This window comes from Chionomys nivalis, chromosome 25, assembly GCF_950005125.1.
Source record: "Chionomys nivalis chromosome 25, mChiNiv1.1, whole genome shotgun sequence".
NCBI classification, from domain to species: domain Eukaryota; kingdom Metazoa; phylum Chordata; class Mammalia; order Rodentia; family Cricetidae; genus Chionomys; species Chionomys nivalis.
The window spans coordinates 38,614,395-38,627,214 of record NC_080110.1 but is presented as its reverse complement, the minus strand read 5'-3'; the positions used below and the strand labels follow the sequence as shown (position 1 = coordinate 38,627,214).

General features: G+C 45.1%; 1 protein-coding gene and 1 pseudogene across 6 annotated transcripts in view; one reads left to right on the top strand and one right to left on the bottom strand.

Moving 5' to 3' along the window:
- Positions 1 to 1,894, bottom strand: part of LOC130866220 (proteasome subunit beta type-5-like) — an 80,465-nt pseudogene extending 78,571 nt beyond the window's left edge.
- A 146-nt stretch (positions 1,895 to 2,040) lies between these two features.
- Mdm1 (Mdm1 nuclear protein) overlaps positions 2,041 to 12,820 on the top strand; it is a 31,971-nt gene continuing 21,191 nt past the window's right edge. For 5 of the 6 annotated variants that reach the window (XM_057758007.1, XM_057758005.1, XM_057758006.1 and 2 more), the window contains exons 1-7: positions 2,041 to 2,188; positions 3,067 to 3,181; positions 7,040 to 7,413; positions 8,433 to 8,567; positions 11,294 to 11,461; positions 12,462 to 12,556; positions 12,635 to 12,734. In XM_057758007.1, coding sequence (XP_057613990.1) covers positions 2,171 to 2,188; positions 3,067 to 3,181; positions 7,040 to 7,413; positions 8,433 to 8,567; positions 11,294 to 11,461; positions 12,462 to 12,556; positions 12,635 to 12,734 — 1,005 coding nt within the window. In that variant the 5' untranslated portion in view covers positions 2,041 to 2,170. The remainder of the gene's footprint in view (positions 2,189 to 3,066; positions 3,182 to 7,039; positions 7,414 to 8,432; positions 8,568 to 11,293; positions 11,462 to 12,461; positions 12,557 to 12,634; positions 12,735 to 12,820) is intronic. The other variant, XM_057758009.1, reaches the window with a different exon arrangement.

Genomic DNA, 12,820 nt, shown 5'->3' with positions numbered 1-12,820 from the left:
TGCGTGGAACTTTGGAAGCCACCCCGCTCTTGTGTTTTTTTGTAGTGGCAAAGATGGCAAGAGCTAGTCACACAGACTGTACTGTTCATTCGCAGAATTCCACTTCTTCTATTCTATATCTTTGATTCGTTTCTGGGGCGTTGATTTTTGCTTAATGGTAGCACAATAAAAAAATTCTTCTTGAGTCCTTGTAATACACCTCTAGCAGACTTGGCCTCAAGTCATTTTTCCCACCGACCATTTGGTTCCCTGCCTGGCAGAGCTTTAGCAGGATCCTCATTGTCCTTGTTTAAGCAGACAGGCCGCGTTCTTTCAGTTCTGCGTGCTGACTTCCGCCTGGCATTGTGTGGTGACAAAGCTTTGTGTGCAATCAGAATGGGGTCTTCCCTACCCTGTAGTCTGAGCGCTTTCCTGCAGGGGAGTTTTGTTTCAAGTTCCACTGGGCCTCACTCGTGCCGTTCTTAATTCACACGGCTGAGGGTTGTCATCACCAATTAACATTAATGAAAGGCCTCCTGGATGTGTGACTGCTCGGGGACTTATTTAATATGCTCTTTGTTTTGTACAGCAGGTGGCTTTTTCAAATGAATTTTTAAGTGTCTCAGGGATGATGAAGATGAACGAAGACATCAGTTAGGGATCAGAAAGGCAAGTCCACAGGAAATGCTTAAAGGAGAGTATGAAGGGTTCATGTGATCACCCCAACATTTAAAAGAGGTTTTTTTGTTTTGTTTTGTTTTTTGTTTTTGTTCTTTCAGTCAACAAATGACAGAAGTAACAGGTACATCCTTATTCCTGGAAGAACCCTGGCAGCCTTCTAGCCAGACTTCTGCCTTGATCATCTGGTTTCCTTGCAGTTTTTAAGGGCAAGTCTGAAATGCCCCCCCCCATCTTTTCTAATCATTCCAATCCCAGGGAAGACTTCTCTGCTTCAAACTTTTTATTCATGCTTCCTATCTGGGAAGTGAACCTGGGACACATTATACTATTATTGAATAAATCTATGTGTATCTTTCCCTAGAATGCCCGAGCAATTTCTTTCTTGACTTTTAGAGTGAGCAATTTTAAGAATATTTAGGATGATAGGCAAAATAACCTATTTAAGTCAGAAGGACATTCATTCATCATTCATTCATTCATTCATTCATTCATTCATTCATTCATTCATTCATTCATTCATATTCAGGGTTTCTCTGTGTAGTCTTGACCATACTGGAAACGTCAACCAGGCCGGCTCCGTACTCAGAGTTCACCCTGTCACACCTTTAATTACAGCACCCTCAAGGCAGAGGCAGGAGGATCTCTGTGAGTTTGAAGCCAGCCTAGTCTATAGATAGAATTTTATTTTTAAAAATGGATGAGAGAAAAAACAAGGCTGAAGGACTGGTAGTTGCGACTCACAAACATAATGCCCCCCCCAGGCCTGATATGAATCTTTTTATTTTTATTTTTTTCTTTCTTTCTTTCTTTTTTTTTTTTTGGAAGAACACCATCGAAAGACGACAGTGCTGGTTTCGTGGTCTTAATAAAATTTATTTGAATCTGCCTACGTCGTGTGCAGTTTTGGACCTATCCTTTTCGACCTGAGGCTAGTGTAACGCGGCTGTCGCTAGGAACTGGTTTTCAGCCAGGTCCTCCTGGACAATTTCCTTTCAGGAAAAAGAAACTTGGGTTCTGTCGTGCATTCTGGAACGCCAGGCGCGCGTTTACGGTCTGTGATGCCAGACGCCTGGAACCAGCGAGGTGGCGGAATTCGGCCTGCACAAGGCAGGCACCCACCCGGGTACTCGAGCAGTGCAAGCACTGGGCCCGCAGCCTCCTCCCGGACCCGGCTCCCGTGGGCCCCGCCCACCGCAGTTCCCGCATCCTTATTGGCTGGTTCTCCGCCCGCCATTCCTTCCCCCGCAGCAGGCCGGGGTGCGGGGCGGTGCCCTTGCGAGCGCTGGTTGGTCTAATCGTAATGACGGTAAGGGCTGCCATTGGTCTGCAGGCTCCCAAACGGGCCGAGCAAACCCGAGCGGGGGGCGGGAGGGCGGCGAAGAGTGCGCCGGCGCGTCGTCGGGGACGCCGGCTCCGGGATCTTGCTAGGGAACCGGTGTTGTCGCCCCGCCCCTCGTGGCTTTAGGTCCCGTTAACTGTCGGCGGGGCTGGCGCCGCAGCGCAGGGCGACATGCCGGTGCGCTTCAAGGTGAGCTCGGGGGCTCGGCGTCTGGTGGCGGGGTGCGCGCTTCGGCCTCACGGAGGCTCCTGGCTTGGAGTCTGTGCAGGGGCCGAGGATGCTCCGACCCGTGGTCCAGCGCGGAGGTGCGGGTGTGGGAGAGTTCTATGGGGTCCTCATGGGGTCATTCTGGGGGCGCCAGGAGCGGAGACGGAAGGACGGCACTTGACAGTGGGACGAAAGGCTGCTTTCAGTGTAGGACACCCGTGGTCCCTCTGATGTTTGCATTCAGCACCCCCTTTCCAACAAACCTTAAAGTGTGTGTGCCTTCTAATTGGGAAACGGGCCCTCAGTGAGAGGAGAGCGTGGGTGGGTACGCAGCTGGCCTTGTAGGTTTGTTTTAGGGGTTGCTAACATTTCCAGGTAGCTGTCTGTGTCGGGCACCCTTCCACGCAACAGGTGGCTATAGTGTTCCAGAAATCCCCACTAATTCTTCAAGGCTTATCGGTGGAGTGGGAGGGGAGATTTGTTTTTCTGCAGTTGTCTCTTATTAAAGGAATTAGGTGGAATCCATAATATTATGCACTCGGTGGGAATTTACAATGCATCTCTAGTGATGATGAGCTCACACTTTGGAATTAGAGAACCAGCTAAGGGCAGCCTCTCTGAGCGTCAGACTCCTGCTCCCATCTGCTTCAGGGTGGTTGTGAGGATTAAAGGGCTACTTAGCCGTGGCTGGGTAAATATTAGCCATTATTAAGGAGCTTGACTGGGTCTAATGATTATTCTTAGGCGGTTCAACACTCTTTGGAGGTTGAGATTTTCTTTGTTTTTCCTTTCTGATGCTGGCTTTTAAAACACTGTTCATTACACGGTGCTCAAATTGTCCTCTGCACTTGGCGTTGCAGGGGCTGAGTGAATACCAGAGAAACTTTCTATGGAAGAAGTCATATTTGTCAGAGTCCTACAACCCCTCAGTGGGGCGGAAGTACTCAGGGGCCGGACTTAGATCGGATCAGTTAGGTAAGTGGAGCAAAACAGTAGCTGAATAAACCTTGGGTTTTGTTTACAAAACAATTAAGATCCAGTTGTCTTGACTGACTCATTCATGTAGTTGGCAAATATTTATTGATGTTATACTGTGACCCCAAACTCCTTTATGTACACAGAAAAAGAAACTCAATAAACAAGGCATTTCAGGTTGTATATAAAATAGCATGATAGCAAACAGGTTGGAGAGTAGAGATGAAGGGAATACACTTGAGATTTGCCGTTCTTTAAAGGTACTTCTGGGGGTGTTTGGACTTGAGCCAGAAAATTGAGAGGGGCCAGCATGGGGAGGAAGACTTCCAAAGTTTTGAGGAGCGGAAGCATAGGTAGAGCAGCTTACCCAGGTTCAGGTAGCATCAGAGCCGTGACTTGCACTCGTCTGTTTTGGCCAGTGCCCATGAGTTCAGAGCTGTGTTCTTATTGATATGCTTCCTCTCCAGACCTGAGAGAATTCGAGCCCTGGGTCAGGGATTCCGAGAGCACAGTGAAAGGGCAGCCTGGCCATTGCAGCTGCTGTCTCTCTCACTGGAGTATAACATCTCTGAGCACAGCCCTCTTATCTCCGGTTTGTCAGTGGAAACACAGGGCTTTGGAACACTTGGTTTCCTATTAGAATACTTTTTATTATGCTTGTATGTGTGCAGGTACACGCATGTGCATATTTCTGCAGAGGCCAGAGGAGCATCCTGGGTGTCATTCCTCAGGAAGATCACCCACTTCATTTTGAAATAGGTCTCTCATTTGCCTGGAGCTCACCAATTAGATTAGCTTTACTGGCCTACGTGGCTGTTTTTACATGGGGCCTGGGGGTCAAACTCAGGTTCTCATGCTGAGGAGGCAATGTCAGCCCTAAAACTCATTTTCAAATCGATGAATCAATCTGAATTTGAATATGCAATAACTATAACCTTGAGCAAGTCAAGCCTTGCCAAATGGGCCCTAGGAAGCCACATTGCACATGGTTGTTAGGTAGGGCCAAAGGAGGCATTGCTTGGTGAGGGCTTGATGTACATAGATCAGTACTTAGTGTCCTATAGGTGGTGTGTGATAGTGACTGACGGGTAAGCCCTCAAATGTGAGGCATCTGAAGCCAGGGAAGGCATGACTTACAGTGGGGGCTCCAAGCCGTGAAGGCAGTAAAATAAGGGATGTGTTTAAATTAGGTTTGGAGAACAGAAGGAAGTGTGGATAGCTCCCTAGGGCTCCTCACGGCATAAAGATTCTTAGCTCAGGGCCTGACTTCAGATCCTGGTTCTCAGGCAGCACACTGGAAAACTTCTCTGCTCCTGTGTTCTGTACTTTGCAGGGTTTGTCAGATCAAGAATGCAAACTAGGGCTGGAGAGATGGCTCAGAGGTTAAGAGCACTGGCAGCTCTTCCAGAGGTCCTGAGTTCGATTCCCAGCAACCACATGGTGGCTCACAACCATCTGTAATGAGATCTAGCGCCCTCTTCTGGCAAGCAGGAATACATGTAGGCAGAACACCATATACATAATAAATAATAAAATTAAAATAAAAGAATAATAAAAAAAATTAAAAAAGAAGAATGCAAACTAAACTGGTCTTCAAGTCTAATCATCTTCACTGAAGGCCAGAGGGTCTGACTGGACACTGGACAATTGGTTAACTTGATCCATTGCCTTTTAGCTGCGATCAGCAGCATTCAGGGGACCAGTGATGAGAAGAGACCATGTGAGTGAAGCCGCCTCGGAGCGGGGTACATTTTGAAGGAAGTAATGGTTTAGGGGAGGGAGGCTCGTAGGAATTTTAGGTAAGCACAAAGAATTGCACAAGGATTTCAGGCTACTCAGAAATGGAAGTAGGAGGCTACCAAGGAGCCACGGGCTTACCTAGGACTGTGGTCTGTTCTCAATACAGTGCAGCCCTCACTACCAGGGGTGTTTGTTTGCTGGAGCTGGGAAGACAGAGGGCAGCTGATGAGAGACTGGTCCTCTTTGCTTGTCACTAAAACCCTCCCCTCTGTTCCAGCAGAAGTCTAAAGCAGTGGTCTTCCATTTTTGTTCTGATTTATTTTCATACTTCCTATAATAATTAGAGGGCCTGGAAGAAATGGCTCTGAGGTTAAGAGCACTGCTGCTCCTGCAGAGGACCCAGGTTTAGTCTCTGGCACCTGCGTGGCAGCTCACAATTATCTGGCCCCTGAGGGCACCAGTTATGCATACACACTATACATACACACAGGCAAAATACTCAGGTATGTCCAATAAGAATTAAAAGAAAAATTAGAGGGAAACAGAGTGTAGTTCAGTGGCAGAGCTCATGCCTAACCTTGGGATTGGTCCCTGCTGGTCCCCCAAAGTTAGGAAGATCTTATTAACCTTTCTCCCATTCTAAAATTGATCTTTAATTTTCCCAAGCTCTTCAATTGCCCCTAAGGATGTGTCTGTGCTTTAGAGCTGCCAGCTCGGCTGAGTTCAGTTTGTAGAAAATATAATTTGCAAAGCCACCCTCATTGGCGAACTGACTTACCAAATCGAGCAGTTTCCTATGCGAAGAGCTAATTGTGTGCTGTGGTTCAAGGTTACGGTGCAAACGTGCGTGGCTTCCCATGCCATCTCCACACTTGAACTGTGGGGCGGCCGGGAAAGCATGGAATCAGCTGCAGCTCCTTCGTTGTTTCTAGCCTTTGATTTTCTGTGAGACAGTGTCCCTTAGCGGGCGGGCCTTGTGCTCTCTTGTCCCTTTGTTTTCCTAGCCCTGGGTTCCTGGAATATGTTGCGGTGACCACAGGTCATGTCGGGCTGCTGGAGATGTGTTCCTGTGTCCTGTAGAGCGAAAGTGGGACCACGGTAGGCTGCAGCGGTTAGAAACACAGATGGCACACGCGGAATTTGGGATCTAGAAAACGCCCCTTTCTGATCACCCCACCCCCTCCAGATGTTTCTTTGTGTCTGTCCAGTGACATCTTGACCAGGGAGCCCATGAGCCTGGGACCCTTGCTTCAGTGCAGAGCTGCTCAGAGAGAGGCTTGGGAAGATTGGGTTTACCTCACGCCAGCTTTCCTGCCGCCTTCCCTTCCCTTCTGCTCTGGTCTTACTCGTCCTTAGGCGTAGCAGCCCTCCTTCTTTTTAAAGAAGGGCCCAGCCCGAACTAGGGCATTAGCTCAGTGCTACAGACTCAACCTCCCTCAGTAGAGGCTGAGGTCCGGTTTGGTCTGTGTGCCTGCTGGACAGTGATGTGGAGAAACTGTGTCTTAGCTCTTGTTAAAGGGTCACTCTTGAATTCTCAGGAAATCAAGGCAAAGGAGAACCAGGATCTTGTGTGGTGACATCTCATCCTGCTCTGGTCTGTTGTGCACAGGAGAAGCTTTGTGAAAGTTCTGGATCTCACAGACCAGAGCTTATTGTTCTAAGTAGCACAGGAAAGTAATCAGAAACGGAGGCAGCATTCCTGACCTGCCGGGTCTCTCACCTTGTGATGCCCGTGGCTTGTGCCAGGAGATTTCGGACATTGTGACCTCAGTGTTCAATTTTAATACTATTTTAAGGCAGAATAAAAATTTAATGTTAAACTATACCTAGTTAGTTTTTTTAAAGTCCTGTAATCTGGAGGTGTGTGTGTGTGTATGTGTGTGTGTGTGTGTGTGTGAGAGAGAGAGAGAGACGGGGCATGTGTGGAAGTCACACAACAGCTTGTGGGAGTAGGTTGTCCTTTCTACCTGGGGATTGAACCCAGGTTGTCAAGCTTGGTGGCAGTGCCATCTTGCTCTCTCTCATTAAGCTCTGTCTCTCCCCCTTGCAGGTTTTATTAAAAGCGCTTCCCGACTGTGAGCTTTGGTAGTAGCCGCTTTTATGTGCTATGTTTTGTAGGGATCACGAAAGAGCCAAGTTTTATTTCAAAAAGGAGGGTTCCTTACCATGACCCTCAGATTACAAAGTCCCTGGAGTGGAACGGAGCCATCACAGAGGATGCTATGGTTGTCCCACCTGAGCCCCAGACCCTCCCAACACAAAATCCACAGGAGACAGAGCCAAAGGAAGATGCTAACCAAGAAAGAGCTCTCTCGTTAGAGGCTTCCAGGGTTCCCAAGAGAACTCGATCTCATTCTGCAGACTCCAGAGCTGAAGGGGCTTCAGATGCTGTGGGAAAGCACCGGGATGTAGCAAGAAACCACGTCCTGGATCCCAAAGAAGCAGAGTTGGAACCTTCTACGAAACCTCCTGCAGAGCGTGTAGATCCCAGGGTAGGAATGTCCATCAAATTTCCTTAGAAAAGTGTGACAGGTTTTATTGGTTTCATCATCATTTATTACTACTACATTGTGTATTTGAAATTTTTTTTCTTGATATTTTCTTGTGTCTCTGGCCTAGATGCACCAGGCTGCTGAAAGTTACTAAGAATGGCTCTATTCTTAATACTCGCTATTTTGTACTATGTACTGGTTGTACTAAGACGTTGCCTTCCCGAGATGAACAGCTGCCTCTGGATTCTATTCTCCAGAGAGACTGGCACCAGAGTCCTGAGGGATGAGGTCAAATTGAGGCAGAAGGGGAACAGGCTGTTTCTTTGCTGGGGTGCTCAGCTGACTTCTGCCTACCCTTGTTTCTCTTTCTTACTGTGACCAGCAAGGGAACAAACAGCATCTCAGTTGACAGGAGGGAGAGGAAGGAGCCGTCTGGCCTGCTCCCCAGGTGCTCTGATGTCACAGCTGGCCTGTAGCAGGCACATAAGTGGAGGCTGCAGGGGTGTGTGTGGGCGTCTCACTGCCTCCCACAGCCAGTTCTGTTGCTCTTGCCCGCATTTATTACTTCAGCCACTGATTGGAACCCAGGAACCATTTAGGAGTGCTGGAGGAGCTTCTGTGACTTGTTGAGAAAGCCAGGGGATGTAGGGGGACCGTGGAAGGTGATGTGTGAGCTTGGTGGGCAAAGGGAAGGGTGGCCGCAGAAGTTGGGGATAGGGCAAGGGGCTGTGATGTTTTTGATACTAGAGTTGTGAATGATTAGACGGAAGGAACTGAGCAGTGCTGTTTTTTAGATGTATAATACTCTTGACACTATTATTAAGAGAGGAATTTTAAATGTTTTGACAGTTAAATGTGATTAGAAGTTAAAAGTTTGCTGTACTGTGTGCATGTAGTTGGCAATACCGTAAGGAACACCTAAAACTTAAGGGGATGAATTTCATGTTACATGCTTCATAGCACACTTTAAAAAGGAACAGATTTTAATAGCTTTGCCTGGGTTTTCTTCTCCCCAACAGTTGGATAGGCGTCTTCATAAGAAAGCTGGATTGGCTGTTGTTCCGTCATACAATGCCTTGAGAAATTCTGAATACCAGAGGCAGTTTGTTTGGAAGACCCGTAAAGAGACTGCTCCTGTGTTTCCAGCCAATCAGGTAGTAGAGCAGCTGTGATATGTTTCTGAACATGCTAGCCTGGTTTAGTGATGCAGACTCATGTGGACCTAAGAGCTGAGAGAAAGTTGGGACTGACCTAGGCCTGGGTCTAGGTTCTGAAAGACAGAGTGAGGGTTTTGCTGGACTCTTGCTTTCCCTTATGATTTATATAATAATATTCAGGCCTGTGCTACTGATGGTCGCTGTGGCCTGACCCGCTAAGCAGGAGACAGAACAGCGAGAATGCCAGGGGTGGCAAGTGTTCCCACACCAAAAGGGCTTTTTAGGTCATTTACCTTTTGAATCATTAAATTAGGTATATTCTAAACTGTTGTTTATTTGACTAATGTTTTTGTATGATATGTATTTTTTAAGAAAGATAGCTGTTTTGAGTAGTGAATAAATGCAAAGAGCATTAACAGTAGCCCTTGGTGCGGTTGTTCCCTTGAATCAGCTGAATGATGACAGGAATCGAGTTTAGCTGTATTTGTTTGTCATTATATTTAGATTCTTAGATTTCATTATATTCTTGTGCAATTTTAGTATTTTATTACCTTGCTAATAAACATTCTGTTAGTTGCTGCTGTCTTCTGGAGACTTCGTAGCCTCTGAATTCTTACTTATGTTTCTCACTTTCAGCCCCCTGACATGGCAGCTTCATCTTTTCCCCGATCTTTGTGTTTTTCTTTATAAGTCCGTGTGCCCTTCCACACCCTCCATTCATTCTGCCTGGATTTCAGTTCTCATTGTCCGCTCTGTACCCGAGCACGGCGAGGGCTTAACCTCTGTGATTTCACACTGGCATCTGCGCACCTCTGGCCATGTGAACATTGTTTACTTGTTATATGTTTTAGGGCCGTGTAGGTACGAGCCAGGGTCGCTCTCTTTCTAGGACCTAATAACTAAGACCACCATTTCTTCTTGCTTTCATGTGTTCTTAGATCGTAAGTGTCCCTAAAAAATACCTGTGACTTGAAAATGGAGTTTTTTTTTGTTTGTTTTTGTAGAGCATTTGACCTATAGCTAGAGCTGACTCAAATCCAAGATCTCTTCACAAATTTTACGTGCCACTGAAAGCATTTTGCAGAAATGATTTTTCCATAGGATCAGAAGGACAGCGTGAAACAAACCGCCAGTGGTGTCTCATCAGCGATCCGATTGCTTTCATTAGCGAGGCTTTCAAAGGGTTTCTTTGGGAAGCAAATGCTCTTTGTAAGTTCAAAGTTTTGAGGTCTGGCGGAGCTCGCTGGTAGCTTTCAGGGCTCCGCTAAAGGAGCTGTCTACTTTTAATCAGGTGCCTTATCTTAATAAGGTCGTCATGTTAATATTGAAGAGAGTTGGAATAGTTTTGGCTGAAAAGCCCTGAGGTTGTGTTGTACTGAGATGTTTGGATTGGGTCTACGTAAAGAAGTGCTCTTCAGTGTTGCAAAGCCGCAGTGGTGTGAGTCCTACCTGGCCTCCTGGGATTTCATTGTCATTGGAGGTAGTATACTAGTGCATGGAAACCATATTGAATATTATGGATGAAAAAATGTTTAGAAGAGAAATACAGTGATTGTTGGACGCTCTCTCTTGCCGTAATGAAAATGCTAAATCTAAGCACGCAAAGAGCAAGGAAAAAAAAATCCCAGATTGAACAAATCAGGCACCATTTTATGTTGTTTCAGTAAAAGTGAAATTCTTTTCTTTTAATTGATTTTATTGAGCTCTACATTTTTCTCTGCTCTCTTCCCTGCCTCTTCCCTCCCCTTCAACCTTCTCCCATGGTCCCCATGCTCCCAATTTACTCAGGAGATCATGTCTTTTTCTACTTCCCATGTAGATTAGATCCATTTATGTCTCTCTTAGAGTCCTCATTTTTGTCCAGGATCTCTGGGATTGTGATTTGTAGGCTGGTTTTCTTTGCTTTATGTCTAAAAACCACTTATGAGTGAGTACCTATGTTAATTGTCTTTCTGGGTCTGGGTTACCTCACTCAATATGATGTTTTCTAGCTCCATCCATTTGCTTGCAGATTTCAAGATGTCGTTATTTTTTCTGCTGTGTAGTACTCCATTGTGTAAATGTACCACATTTTCCTTATCCGTTCTTCAGTACAGGGACATTTAGGTTGTTTCCAGGTTCTGCCTATGACAAACAAAGCTGCTATGAACATAGTTGAGCACATGTCCTTGTGGCATGATTGAGCATCCTTTGGATATATACCCAAAAGTGGTATTACTGGGTCTTGAGGAAGGTTGTTTCCTAATTTTCTGAGAAATCACCACACTGACATCTAAAGGGGCTGTACCAGCTTGCACTCCCACCAGTGTAAAAAGGGAAATTCTGACAAGGAGAAACATAATCTGTAGAGCTGACAAGAGTTACTTTAATAAAGCTCATGTCTGTTCATATTATGAAAATATACTTAGTTCATGATCTCACTGGTGGGAGGAAGCGGGGAACTCTGGGAAGAGAAAATCAGACAAGGAGTGTGGTTTATTTTTGCTTAAGTAATATTTTGATCGTAATTTGACTATTCAAAACATAGTGATAAGTATAGAAATTTGACCTTTGGCTACTAAGGACACATGTGAAATGAAATTGCAGTCATATACAATTTTGCTTTTTTGTGTATTATAAATAATTCAACTTTTTATGAGTTTTTAAGAGCAATTAAACAGCTAAGTTCTGTGTCACTTAATAACTAACCAAAAACTGAACTATTTTTTTTTGTCTGTTTTAAGGTTTTCCGTAATAAAAGCCAAATTGTTCCCCAATTCAAAGGGAACACAGTCGTCCATGAGACTGAATACAGGCGGAATTTCAAGGGTTTGTCTCCAGTGAAGGAACCAAAGCTAAGGGAGGGTTTGAAGGGGAACAGTGGCCTTAAGACATTGTCTCCAGAGAAGAAGGTATCTGCCAGCTCCTCACCGAATTCCCTGTCGTCTGCTACCATTAACTCATTTGTTTGTTAAATGCCAGATGTTCATTGACTGCTTACGGACCCAGGTCCTGTGTGTGTGCTGAGATGCAGCTGCAGACTCAGCAAGGCTCAGCAGCGCTTAGGCTGCTGGGAGAAAAATACATAGGTAACTAAAACTGATAGAGAATGGCCTTACTTAGCAGTGCCACAGGTGAGTCTTCCGTGTCTAATGTCACATGGTTCGCCTTGCAGAGAGCTCCAGGGCAGCCGGAGTGATGGAAAGGTGTATTTCACGGTAGTGCCCATCAAACACAGCACACATTTATCTTAAGACAAGCCTTTTATTATGCTAAATTATAGTTAGTATAATTCATATCATTTACTTCAGTGAATTTGCATTCACTGGGTTTGTGTGTGAACTTACAGGTATTCTAAGTTATGGGTGGCATCAGGATAAAATCATTGCAGATGATAGGAAAATGAAATATAGAATATTGTTTTCAGTCTCCTGTAGTAATGTTACCTGATACTTTGTGGTTTTTAAAAATAGAAAGTATATGACTGAAAGTAAAAGGAAAAAATAGAAAGTATATGACACGCTTTCTTTTCATGACATTCCTGGGGATGGAAAGTTATTCTATTAAGCACTGTGGTAACTTAATTAGCAAAACTTTAATAACTATAACACTGGAATGTGAATTTAAGGATTAATTCAAAGTCTCTGTTCAGTATGTCGTAGCTTAATATTTAGATGGCATTTGTTAGTCTTTAAATTACAAAAACAAAACAACAAAACCCTAGTCAGGGGTCTAAACTCATTGGTTTCAAAACTTGTTGACTTTTCTTGTTTTCCTTAGTAGCTAAAACATCTAAAAGCAAAAATGTATTTGGATTTGCAAGCCTACCTTTATAACATCTGGTGTTTTTACTTTAATGTATGACATCTCTAAGCATAAATGCTGAAATTATTTCCATTTCAATATAACAAGGCAGACGAGCCTTTAGAATTAGAAGTAGAGATGACATCAGAAGACACAGACCAGCCTAAAAGGAAGCTTTCTTCGTGGAGACACCAAAGGCTTGGGTATGTGTTTGATAAGGCGACAGTCATTTTTGGGTGGTCAGCACGCTGAAATACTTACTTCCGTTCTGTCTTTCTTAGCAAGGTGAATTCTGAATATAGAGCCAAGTTTCTGAGCCCAGCTCAGTATTTATATAAAGCTGGAGCTTGGACACGCATGAAGGAGAACGTGCCAAACCAGGTGAGCCTACCCAGCGACAGTAACAGCACACCAGATTCCACCATCCTAACTGTAGGTAGTAACTGGCAGCTTATCAGTGATAATTA